Source organism: Galeopterus variegatus, unplaced genomic scaffold (genome assembly GCF_000696425.1).
Source record: "Galeopterus variegatus unplaced genomic scaffold, G_variegatus-3.0.2 Scaffold5391, whole genome shotgun sequence".
In the NCBI taxonomy this organism is placed as follows: domain Eukaryota; kingdom Metazoa; phylum Chordata; class Mammalia; order Dermoptera; family Cynocephalidae; genus Galeopterus; species Galeopterus variegatus.
The window spans coordinates 39,083-52,476 of record NW_007731502.1 but is presented as its reverse complement, the minus strand read 5'-3'; the positions used below and the strand labels follow the sequence as shown (position 1 = coordinate 52,476).

Genomic DNA, 13,394 nt, shown 5'->3' with positions numbered 1-13,394 from the left:
ACTGATTGACTGCCTTTTCATGGTACTTAGATCATCAACTTCACTTTAAATGCAAAAATCCTTGTGTATGCTTCCTTAACCACCAATAAAGGGAATAGTTAATGTGCCAGAAAGCAAGAAAAATAGACTTTAAAATAACAGAACATTCTTTTAACAGTCTTACCTTTATGTACAGCAGGGTTTTTCAACTTTGGTACTATTGACGTACGGGCCAGATAATGCTTTTCTGGGAGGGGTTGTCCTGTGCATCGTAAGAGGTTTCACGGCATCCCTGGCCTCTATCCACTAGAGGCCAACAGCTATTGCTTCCTTCCTCCCTGCACCCCCAGTGGTGACAGCCCCAAATGTGTCCAGATAGTCCTCATCCAGTTGAGGACTGCTGCCCTACAGGAAGAAGGAACTAGATCACGACATTTCACTGTTACAGGAGGTTATACAACTGCTTTGGGCATGGTGATTCCCAAAACACTTTCTGGGATACTCACAGGGTATCTGCCCAAAACACTTGCTGGGATACTCACAGGGTATCTTTTGATACCACATGTTCAGATGCAGGTCAAATGAGCAGCGCTGGAGCTTTATTTTGGAAAATAACTTGGCTTTAGTTTATTTCACTCTTTTTCTCCCCATTTGGGCTTTCTATTTGCCAATGACAGCAAAATGACATTTCACAGTTAACTTTAACTTCCTGTGTAATGATCAATTTTTTTCTTTTCTTTTTTGTTTTGTTTTCCCCTTGTTTTTCAGCTCCCCCAGGCACAAAAGGTAAACGCATTTCCATTGCGTTTCGGTTTCAGTCATCCCCAGAGCTCACGAGTCCTGCACGTGTCCATGCTGCTGTGCATTTGGCTCTGTTCATGACCAGTGAAACGGTTTTCCTCTTACAGCTTCAGAAACCTGAAGTTGGGCAGGAGCAGAGAGGCCAACAGACTTAGCTGTCCACTGCCCCTCTGCTGAGTTAGTCCCACCAAAGAACCCCACTGTGGCCATTTGTTGTGTGTGTGTCGGGGGGAGGGGTGTGAACCCATGCTCAAGCATTTTCCTAAGAATTCTCAAATAATAGGTCAAGACAAAGTTTGGCACATTCCTTCAAATATGGCATTCCAGGCCTTCCCTGGGATAATTTCCTAGGGAGACAGATCATGTGAATAATTAGTAAGGCCCAGTGACCAAGTTTAAATTCTGGACTCTTAAGCCAAATCTCTGAAAACTCCTCTTGGGCTTCATTAATTGCAAAATCAGCAGCTCCATTGCTTGTATCGTTGCCTGTATCACCCGGACAGCATAAGAGCAGAATTCTTGCCATGGCCAGACCCTTTCACTGGTCCTCATTGTCTGTCTGAGATGATCTTGTTCCACCATACAGAATGTTCCCCCATACAGAATGTTCCCTGTCGAGAAAGACTCCATGTGGTTGCAGTGATGGCTTTGCTGTGTTGTCTCCATGGCATGTCATTGTATCCTCAGGAGAGTTACAGCAGAAAACATATCACTCAATGCCTGCTACATTGTTCTTGTGTATTTCACAAACATAAGCAAACTTCTGAAAGACACAGCAATTTCTCGGGGCCAGATGTGGGTTGGTTTTCATTTCAAGAGTTAAGGTAGGGCACCAGCCTGAAATTTAAGCAGCATCTCCCAAGTTCCCCGGGTTGGAGCAGAGATGGTTTGGTTCCTTCTCGCTGAGAGAGACAGCACAACTGCTGTACANAATTTTGGGAGTAGTGTGTATGTAGTTTTTCTGTTTAGTTGTAGTCTCCATGGCATGTCATTGTATCCTCAGGAGAGTTACAGCAGAAAACATGTCACTCAATGCCTGCTACATTGTTCTTGTGTATTTCACAAACATAAGCAAACTTCTGAAAGACACAGCAATTTCTCGGGGCCAGATGTGGGTTGGTTTTCATTTCAAGAGTTAAGGTAGGGCACCAGCCTGAAATTTAAGCAGCATCTCCCAAGTTCCCCGGGTTGGAGCAGAGATGGTTTGGTTCCTTCTCGCTGAGAGAGACAGCACAACTGCTGTACAAAAGACAGTCTGTTCAGACCATATGGACAACCAGAGGCCTAGAAATCATTACACAATTACTCAAATATATTTGAGATATTTAAACAAGGCAAAACGTGCTAGTGTGTGACTTGGCTTGAGGTAATGTTTGATTACACTTCAATGCCATCACAAAAGGACTGAACACTTCATTAAAAGTTAAAGTATTTGAGGATAGCAATAGCTTCCAGGGTAAATATATGGTCAGAATTCCAGATTGTTTGGAAAACTCAATGTCTTTGATAGGACACAATTTCGTAATTACCCACATTTGACATTTTTTTACAAAGAGACTTCACAAATTCAGTGCCTAAAAATGAACTGGCCTTTACTTACTGGCATTTATTCATCAAATTTCCACGGATCCATATATAAAAATGTTCCTGATGTAGAAGATTATTCATGAATGGAGGTGCCATCAGCCAAAACCCAAAAACCCACAGAATATGGTAAGAACAAATGTTGCTGGGATGTATGATTCTTCAATAGCACTTAGCTCATCGCACGTTCTCTTGTCATCGTGTATTGACACACATCACATGCCCTGCAGAGCAGAGCTCGCTATTGTGATCATATAAAGTCCACAGTCAAGGAAGATGCCCCAGCTGCTTTCCTAACTCTTTTCTCTGTAGCACTGTGTGTAACAATAACTCTGCTGCCTGTTCCTATTATGCCTACAAATGGTCTTTTTGCTATTAACATAGAAAAAGGTACTTAACTTAAAATAATATTAAGAGCCCTGTGTGAAATGATTTCAGAACTCTTAGGGGTTATTTCTGGGCAATTCAGCTCTTTGGAGAAGGAGTTTGAATATAAACCTAGGCTATTATTTTTATTCTATAAAAAGAAATCAAAAGTGCAGATAGGGTCTACCATATGATCCAACTTTAACTAATCACATTTCTGGGCAATTCAGCTCTTTGGAGAAGGAGTTTGAATATAAACCTAGGCTATTATTTTTATACTATAAAAAGAAATCAAAAGTGCAGATAGGGTCTACCATATGATCCAACTTTAACTAATCACACATCTGGCATCATACTTTTAGATATGTTGGTTACAAAAGGATATTAATCAACTTGAAATTACAAAAGTGGAAAGTTGAAAAAGGTAGAAGAATAGTGGGACAAATTTATAGAATGAAGAAATTAGTTTGGTCTAGCATGCAGAAATTTCTCCACCCTTGTTTTTCCTAGTTCTCATATTCCTGAGGAAGAATGGCTAAGCCTGCATTTAAACCGTTTTCCATGAAGGTTTCAGAGCATCCCTGGCCTCTGTCTACTAGGACAGAGGTTTCTAGGAGTTATCTGGGCTGAAGAGTGAGGTGAATTGAGGAGAGACACACTGCAGATTGAAAACATCTTGCCCCAGGGCTGCAAGTCTCCATCTGGTGATGTATCAGCATCTCTGGGCCTTGCTCTCCTTCCCTCCACTCCCCAGCATTACCTCAGTGACAGGTGCAGAAGCCTCTGCCAGAAGGAAGAGGTTCTTACAAGCATCAGCATCCCTGAAATATACTCTCACTACTTGACCAGCAAAGGAATGTGGTGGGTTCCACTCTAGCCCACATCCATTGGTGACCGTGGGCAAGCTACCTAGCCTCTCTAAGCCTAAGGGTTCTTATTTAATGAGAATAATAGAATAACCTTCCAATTTTGTTATGAGAGTTATTTTTTTTTTGCTTGTGCCCAGCACAGAGCCTGACACATGCTGAATGCTCACAAAATGTAGCGTTCCCATTAATATTTGGCCTGACTTGGCCCCTCATGCTGCAGAACAGGTCAAGAGAGCAGTCGTATGTGAAGTGGTGATCTAGGACCTCTGCACAGTGGTTTGTGGTTCTGACTTAATCCCAGGGAATAATTGGGAGATGGCAAAAGAGCCCAGCAGGTACGTGGTGCACCTCCTATTTTATTAGAAACTCTGTATGTTAACTGACTGTCCCTTTCACAAAGAGTCAGAAAGAAAGGGATATTGGGCTTGAAACCCCAACAAACCAAAGACATTCAGGGACAATTGTTCTGAGAAATTTCTTCCCAGTGTCTTTGGCATTACCCATAGATCTTACCCATTTGTGGATATGATTGTAATCAGCACCTCCAAACCCATGGGTTTGTTGTTCTGGGGGTGAAAGTGAGACACCCCTAGCCACTGTGTCTTTGGCCTACTTTTCACAGGAGGTCATGAGCACAAACATTGCAGACATATGGTGTCTGCATTTGTGCTGTGTTTTTGTTGGAATCTGTCTTTGTATCATCTGCAACTGTTTTCTCTATAAATATTTTATAGTATGTTTCTGTAAACATGTTTATTTCAATCTCTTGGGTGATCCACAACTAAAAATGTCTCATTTAGGTGTCTCTCATGTGTAGCATTCATTAATGAGTGTTGTCTTTAAGTCATGGTTTTCATGATTCTAATATTTTGGGGGTCTTCCAAAACTTCTCTTCTAGCCCTTTAATAACAATTTTCTAGAACAATGGTTTGCAAAAATTTTTTCTTATTTTTTTTTTCTTGTGATTCTTAAGCACTCTGGGATAATTCCTAGACTATAAATTTCAACCTTTGATTTACCATTGAGATGTTACTAATTGGTGATGCACCTGATGAATGTTAAATATTTTCACCAAATACAGAGGCAGTGTCCTGAAGCCTTGGCTGAAAACCAGGTAGCAGTGCAGGCACTATGCTTTTAAGCCATCACAAGTCCATTCCTTTTAGTGGAAATTGAACCGATTTCTTCAGAAGATTGATTGTGATTGAATTCAGCAATAGAGATCTATGTGTAAGAAAGGTTTGCCCTTTTTTCCCTTACATGGTACTTCTTGACTTCTACAAAAATATCTGAGATATCCCATTTTATAATAATAATAATGTAGCAGAATTACCCAAAGCCATTTTCAAATGTACCTTCAATAGTCATGCTATTGAACAAAATAGTCCATTTTTCTAGCTGCATTTTCATTCAAGCAGGTTCTGTCTATAAGAACCGAACATCAGTTTAGGCCTTAATATTCAAAGTCAAAATGCTCTTTGGGGAATTCCAGATATGGCTGTTTATGTGGGTTAACTTGTTGAGATGCTGGTACCCTTCCCATCATTTTCTGCTGCATTCATTAGACTTTGGAATTTGCTAAAGACCATTTCTGGAAGGTTTCCTAGGTGCTCTATGGCATGCTAATAGTTAATATCAGCCTGAGAATTCTGAGTAAGCATCAGCATTTTTCTCAAAACCATAGTTAAAGCAAACCACATCTCTAATGCTGTTTGGAACAGCAATTGATGCATTCAGGGCTGTGCAGTAATGGCAAAATGATCCCTGTTTAATAGCCCGACCACGTGTTTTGTTTCCTGTTAGGAATAGCTTAACTTGCCTTCTTGAACAAACACAGCAGGGTTCAAGATCTGTTGTTCTATGCCTGCTGTGATATTCTGTGCTGCTTCACTTGTATGAGGACTCAGGAGTGCATAAATTAGCTTCTTAAATGGGGGTCGATATTTGGTATTTCTTCCAGGATGGAACTGTTTTATTAATTTCCCCTCCTGAGTGTAAATGGGATCCTGAATCCATTTGTGTTTTCTTTGTTTCCTTTTTATGTTATATTTTGGGGGAATAAATGGGAGTCTTAATTTATCTAATCTTTCTTTCTTCCTTTCCTCCTTTCTTTCCCCCTTCCTTCCTTCCTTCTTTCTTCCTTGTTCTTTAGGTACAAACTTGTGCAAGTAGAATCAGCCGAGAGCTCTTATCTCAGTGTAATCAGACTTCAGCAGTTGTGAGGCATTGGTTTTCATTCTTTGCTTCATCTAACTTCTATACTTTGAACTGTTGAACTATCATTGAAAATAGAAAATTGAAAGTTTGCAAAGTTGCTGTTTCCATTGAACTTCAGGTCTAGTGATTTTAGTGCTCCATTGCAGTGACAGAACCAGCTAAATCGATGAAAATAAAGTACGAAACTGAGAGGCGATAACTGTTTACGTTTGGTCCTGGTTTGTGACTCATTTGCTTTTACCTTTACTTGCTTTGCATGTAAACTATTATGTCTGTTTTAATACCCTGTTTTCCTTCCTATCATTTACTATGTGATAGGAACACACAGGAGTACAGGCATTCCCAAGCTGGGCAGTTAAGACTGATATACAGTCTGACAGATGATAGCACAATGGGCTACAATGGGAATCTGAGTAATGGCGGATTGCTCATCTGCAGCGATGGCCACATAACCAAATATTTTGTTCTCTGCCGTAGTTCTGTATGAGTGTGTCTGTGGAAGCCCTAACAGGCTGCACTGCTGCTAAGGAAAGAGGTGAACTTTTCAAGTTCCATACCCATGTGAGTCCTGGCTGACAGATTTTCCATGGCTCTGTCCATCTCTGTGTTTGAGACCATAAAAAGATGAATGCAAGACTCTCAGATTCAAAGTACATGGCTTCCTGATGATAGAATAGCCAGAAGAGCAGCACGCAGATGCTGGGTGCTGCAGCTGAAGCCCCACATGGGCCAATTGGGGACCGTGGAGCTCCATGTGGAAGCAGGATGCCATTTGCATTTCTCATTTGTTAATATTAAACAACCTCAACCTCATAGTGTGTGTCTGCTTGCGTATGGAAAAAGATTCAGGATTTACTCCATTTTCTTATTTATTTGAGCACTTGAAGCATGTATGTACAATTTGTATAATCAGGGAAAAAGCAAGGTAAAACAAGAGATTCAACTTAATTCTGAAAATTTTTTAAATAACTTTTTTTAGCTTTCATGCCATTATGCATGAAAATTGGTAAAAGCCTTCAAGAAAGCATTGCCAATACCCATCAAGAATTTTCACAATTGCATGCTATGACCCAATAATCCTCTTTTGCAGAATCAAGCCTAAGTTGGTCAATGAGTTACAGTTTTATTTATAATGAGGAAAAGAAGAGCCAAAATACCCAGAAATAGGAGAATGGTTGCAAAAAAAAAAGTCACTGAAATTCCAAAAGGTAGAATATTAGGAAGCCATTAGGAAATTATGGGTCAAAAAGAGATTTAATAATATAAGAAAATTAATTAGGTTTAAAATCAGAATGTAACATTTTATGTACATTATGCCCTATTATACGTGGGTATGCATGTGTGTGTGTGTGTGTGTAAACAAACGGATGTCTAAAACAATATTGGAAAGAAATGCATAGACATGTTTTGTGCATGTGTGTGTGTGTGTGTGTGTGTAAACAAACGGATGTCTAAAACAATATTGGAAAGAAATGCATAGATGCATGTGTGTGTGTGTGTGTGTAAACAAACGGATGTCTAAAACAATATTGGAAAGAAATGCATAGACATGTTTTAATCATGGCTATTTCCTAATGGTAGGAGAACACGTATTTATTTTTTCTTCTTAATACGTTTCTGTATGTTTCAAATCCTGCACAATGAGCATATATTATTGTTATAAGTAAATACCTATATTTATAATAATGAGCTAATTATATTAATCATAAATACATTAAATGGAATAGAATAGCAAGGGTTAACCTAACAATTGTTTGCTGAGCCCAACTGTCCCCAGAAACAAACAAAAAAAGTGGGAAACTCAAACTCGGCTGTGAAAATACACACACAGTTGCATTGATTCTTGGTACAGGCAGCTATAACCACAAGGATGAAAGTTTATAAATGGCAGTTGTGTGGGACAAGTCTCAAAGTACCTTTGTTTATCAGTAATCTTTGTTTTCTACTGGAAAGAGAGGTTGGTTTTGATCCCCATTCCATGTTAGGCACTTAGATCAACGTTGATCTGAGCTTGGGAAATCCATAAAAATGGCAGGTGTGTGGTTAAACTCGGGGGGCCACCTACCCCACATGCACCTGTTCTACTCACACCTCCAGTTGGAGGGAAGGGCTACCTTGGCTTAAAAGTGGGAAAAATGAAGCCGGGTGAGGATGGCATTTATCCAACTTACTATTTGGAGAATGTTGGACCAAATGGTGTAGCCTCTTGTATGGTGCTCGCCATGACAGAGGGAGACAGTCCACTCTTGCAGCAGACGCGGGAGAGCTGAGTGGTTCCAAAGACCAACTTTAGGGTCAGCTGGAGGGAGAATAGAGGCTCCAACCACCAGTTCCCCCTGGTAAGCGTTGGCCCATCACCCAAGCCTTGATGTTCTCATTGCCATAAGGGAGACTTTCCTGAGAAGTACATGGGCAGTGCTTGCCCAGGACCCATCTGTACTAAGTGCTGGATTGCAAGCAGTGTTGGCCATGGCAGCTATAGTAATATTACTAATGATGCTCATAGCATTATACCTTGCTTAATACAGACAAAATTGATAAAGTAAAAGCAGAAATAGTTTTAAAACTCTGATATAATCCGTTCTTTAAAAACAGGCAAAAGAACTGGGTGCTAATAAAGCAAAAGACCAAGAAATTTTAAAATCTCTAATCTCAATGCTTTCTAGTTTAAGACTTAATTTTTAGTGTCTTAGGAATTCAAAGTCTTCTTTAAAAACTTCTCATTTATTTAAGATACATGAATGTTTTCTATTTTTTTAAACAAACACAATTGAGGTGTTAAAGCAATATAAACTCAACTCATTACTAACATGAAACTGCTTTTTCTTTTGAAAGTCAAAAAAAATCTGAATAAAAACAATGGAATTTTAAAAATTGCTTTCATCTGAGTTGTTCTTACATGCCCAAAGAAATACAAACACACATCTTTCTTCTATACAGAAAAGAAGACAGAGAGCTGAGAAAAGTTGTTTCATAAAGCTCATTGGTTTGGGATGTCATGGCATAAATGTGAGCATCATTAATATCAAGCCTGGGACAGTTAAAGGGACACCCATTTTTCTGATGTCCTTGATTCTAGGTGCAGTTCTGTAAGTCATTTTTATTGACCCAAAGTCAATCTTGAATTCAAAGAGTTTAATTGCCATTTTGGGGTCTCTTCTGTATTTCTCGATAGATTTTTTAGAACACCTGTATTCATCACTTGACACACTAGATGTGTTTCCTGAAAACTCAATATACAAATCTACACTTTGTCGTCAAGGCCCTGGAAGAGATGTCATTTAAAAGACAACTCTATGGAATACCATGATGAAACAAAGAATTAGTCAACCCAGAATGTGTGGATTTTAGTCAGAAATGCATTTTTTTTCCTGATTGCATTAGAGAGAGAACACACAATGAAGAACGCCATTCCAACATGGGGCAAATCAATGTCAATTCAATTCAGTGATTAATTTGAAAACCAAATTTATGACAAAATATGAATGTAAGTCAAGCCTGTACCAAAGCAATATCAAATCACCACCAGTGATTATAATCTAACTCTACTGGTCTTCACAGGAGGGGATTTCCTGTGTGAAAGACATACTAGATAATGCCGTGAGTTACTCAGGAGAAAACACGTACTATACACTCATTGGCACAGCCTTTCTTTTCTTTAATCTTTTTTGTCATAATTTTTTGGATACAAATCAAATGTAATTTTTATTGAGAGTTCATTTTAATAAAGCAACTGCCTTTCCATTTTTCTTACTAAATTGAGCCACATGTTTGTTGGTCTGGTCACAGTTCGGCTGCCTGATCCTTTTTCCAGTCATGCTATTCACTGGTCAGACCCCCAGTTAATCAGTATGTATTCATTACAAGCCCCAGTGTAGCCCCATTCCATGAGAACTCGGAATGGCTCTGGAGGAGCTGCAGACATTTCGTGGCAAAGGATTCAACTGGAATGACCCTCTGAGGTAAACTGAAGCAGTTGTGCAATCGCATACAGCAGTGCTAACAAGTTCAAAAACAGAAAGTTAGATGTTTATCCCTTCGAATTAACTAGAAGGATTTTGGAAAACCCAACCAAGTTTCATGAGGTAGAAAAATGTCAGGCCAGGACTAATGCCATGGTATGGATTTTCTTTTTCCAGAAATGAATCACGGAATTGAACCGCTTGCTGAGTCATGAACCCTGTGTGCTTGGATTGGACCCATCCCTATTTGCCCAGGCCTGGAACACATTAGATGATCTGGAGACTGGGACCTTCCCAATGTGCTTCCTTCCCAACCTACTTTAGTATTTATAATTATAATTACCTCCCCCCGCCCCGCGCTTTCTAAAGCCTGTTGGCTAACTATTACAGCCAAGATGTTATATCATGGTATAAAGGAGAAATATCATTCTCTTTTGTCTATGTAATTCAGATGGAGAGACAGATAAGGTTCAAATCTGGTAGAATAATGTGTGGATTTCAAAGAAATATATGAACTTCTGACTCCTAGACTGAAATGGATATCATGGTATAAAGGAGAAATATCATTCTCTTTTGTCTATGTAATTCAGATGGAGAGACAGATAAGGTTCAAATGTGGTAGAATAATGTGTGGATTTCAAAGAAATATATGAACTTCTGACTCCTAGACTGAAATGGTCCTTATGAGATCAATTGCACTTGTCGGATATGCCAGGCATTGTGCTAGGTGCTCTATGTCTATAATTCCACTTAATCCTTCCAAGAACTCTAAGGGCTAATTGTATTTTAAGGATGATTTTCTTGGTTGCCTCTCCCACTGCACTCTAAACTCTTAAAGGCAAAATATGACATGTGTCTTTTCACCCCAATAAAGGAGACCATGGGTAGAGTGATTAGCACATGGGCTGTGGCATCAGGTAGGCCAAGGCACAGATATACAGCCTGCTGCCTTCTGTGACCTGGAGCAAGGTACTTGTTGCCCCTTTACTTTTTAAAAATTCCTTCACTTGTAAAATGGGCATAGACACTTCACAATGTCTGTGTCAGCATTAAATTTAAGGATACCTAGGATATACAGCCTGCTGCCTTCTGTGACCTGGAGCAAGGTACTTTTTGCCCCTTTACTTTTTAAAAATTCCTTCAATTGTAAAATGGGCATAGACACTTCACAATGTCTGTGTCAGCATTAAATTTAAGGATACCTAGATGTAAAACATTGAAAGCAATGTTTGGTAGTTGCAAGCCATGTTTGGCAATGGATATGGATAGGTGGATGTTTGGATGCGTGGGTGGAAGCAAGAATGGATGGATGGATGGAGGATGAATAAATAAAAATGACCCAGCAAGGTTGAATAATGTTAATTTGGGTCCATCTGCTTCTGTGGTTTATACTGTTTCTCCTATCTCTGCTGCTTTCCAAGGAAGTCACAGCACTCAACTAAGCTGTAAAAAAAAAAAAAGTCCTTTTCCTTTCTCAGTGTGACATTGGCTGACATTGGCTGGACATCATGAACCTTCTGCCCCATCAGCACCAGCAGCAGCACCAGCTTCTCAGAGCTTCCTTGCAGCCTAAGTCTAACCACATCAATGTAGGCATAACACACAGAGACATTGATGAGGAACCATGAGCAAGCAGAGGCTGCACAACCTAAAAGAGAGAATAGTCCCAGAGTCTGTTCTGAATTCTGGTGACACTTCTCTGTGACTCTTTTCCTCTCTGTCCCCCATTTATAAAATAAATAAGAGGACAGTGTTGGAAGACGTTCATTTAAGGATCATTTGCTGAGCGCTTCTTGTATACCAGGCTCTACACTAAATGCTATGGCTAGAAAGAGGGCTCATTCCCATCATTGGCCCTTGGAGTTCACAGGTTCTGCACAATTCCCAGCACTTCTTCCAGCCACAGTGTTCAGTGACTTTGCTATATTAACAGTTTGCACAGATTTGGTCCTAGATGGTATCTTTGGTTGTAGAGTAAATATGATTATCTTTGTAGTGAAGTCTGAGCACATCTGGTTCTCATTTCCACTTAGTTAGGGAAGGTTTTATGGAGGAAACAGCATTTCAGGGGGTCTTTAAACAAGGTTTTGTCCCAGGGCCCCACAGCTCCAACAGTTGGCTGTGTTTTCAGGCATCTATTTGGGAGGTGTCTAAACCATGCTTGTGAAAATATGAACATTTGGCTACGACGGGGAGTGGGGGTCACTTATGTGTCATACCTCATCATGACTGTTGGCCAAAATCCAGTGCCTCATAATTATTCTCATTGTCATTATTACTAAGCATTCTTGAAATAAGCAGGTTGTACCCTAATAAGCAAACAAAGCAGTTACCAGGACAGGTTTCAGATATGTTAATCAGTAGTATTCTTGACCGTAGCTTTATTTAGTATGTGTTTCTGGTCAAAGTCAGTGTCCCTCTATCTAGATGTGTACTTATAAAACATATTCCTACTTAATGACCTATATTTTAGAATCACTGGGAAAAAAGGAAGCAACATCAAACTTTTCCTGAGTAATAACAATTTCATTAGAAGAAATAAATCTGTTCTTAGATTCTCACATAGATGTTCCAACATTATCCAGCAGTATCATTCACAAAATTGTCTTCAGATTGTTAAAAAGAGAAAGAACAAACAAATTCAATAATTTAGTTGAAAATTAGTTCATAGAAGATGCAGTTAAAGTTCAAAGAGGGAAATCTGTCTACTTTTGTATTTAAACAACTTAAAATACAATGAAATCTCATAAAAATTTAAGATCTCCTAATCTGAGATGTAATAGTGATTCAGTAAGAAGAGGACTAAAACTCTTGGCTAAAAGCAAAATCTCATTTTTGTAGCATTCTCAGGGATTAAGTGACTTTAACCAAGACAGTCAAGTGTAAAGCAGGGGGAAATGTTACTTAAAAGGTTTCCTTATTTTTTATTCTTATTCTGCACTGCTAGTTTGTTAGCGTCTTATATTATTTAAGATTCAGTCATCTTGCAAAAATGTTAAAAGATGCCAGTGCATAATGAAAATCTAAACAATGGTTGGTGTTCTTAATTTGTCTAGATTTTTACAAGGAAGTAGTTCCTCTGAGTAGTGTCATAAAAGAAAATTCATATTACTCATATTGAAAGAACCAGCTTTTCAATTAAAAATAATGCCCGCTACCTCTAAATCTCTCACTGTAAAGAACATCTAAAATACTGATAATCAAATATAATATATTTAACCCAGAATACAAAAACTTTATTCTGATAGCACTTTCAATGTCAAAGTATTAGCCTGATTTATTTAAAGGACTATTTTGATCTTCAAACAAAAAGGATTTTTAACATAGGATTTTTTAAAATTACTATTTTATTTATTTTTTATTTTTATTTTTTTTTTCTTGTAAATTCTTAGGATGATTGAAATGTGCTCTTTTATTTTTTAGATGAAAATGTGTGGTTTATACATTTATTTATTTATTTATTTATTTAATTTTTATTTTGTCAATATACAATGTAGTTGATTATTATGTCCCATCACCGAAACCTCCCTCCCTCTTCCCTCTCCCCCCTCCCACCAAAGCGTGTCCCCTCCATTTGCTTGTTGTAAGAACTTCAAAAAAAAATTGTGGTTGTTAT

The 13,394-nt window shown here is 38.7% G+C and overlaps 1 protein-coding gene across 1 annotated transcript in view; it reads left to right on the top strand.

Annotated features, from left to right (window-relative positions):
- Nucleotides 1-13,394, top strand: part of LOC103604780 (voltage-dependent calcium channel subunit alpha-2/delta-3-like) — a gene marked incomplete at its 5' end in the record, with an annotated part of 96,330 nt that overhangs the window by 63,100 nt on the left and 19,836 nt on the right. The window contains one exon of the mRNA XM_008589350.1: nt 748-765. Coding sequence (XP_008587572.1) covers nt 748-765 — 18 coding nt within the window. The remainder of the gene's footprint in view (nt 1-747; nt 766-13,394) is intronic.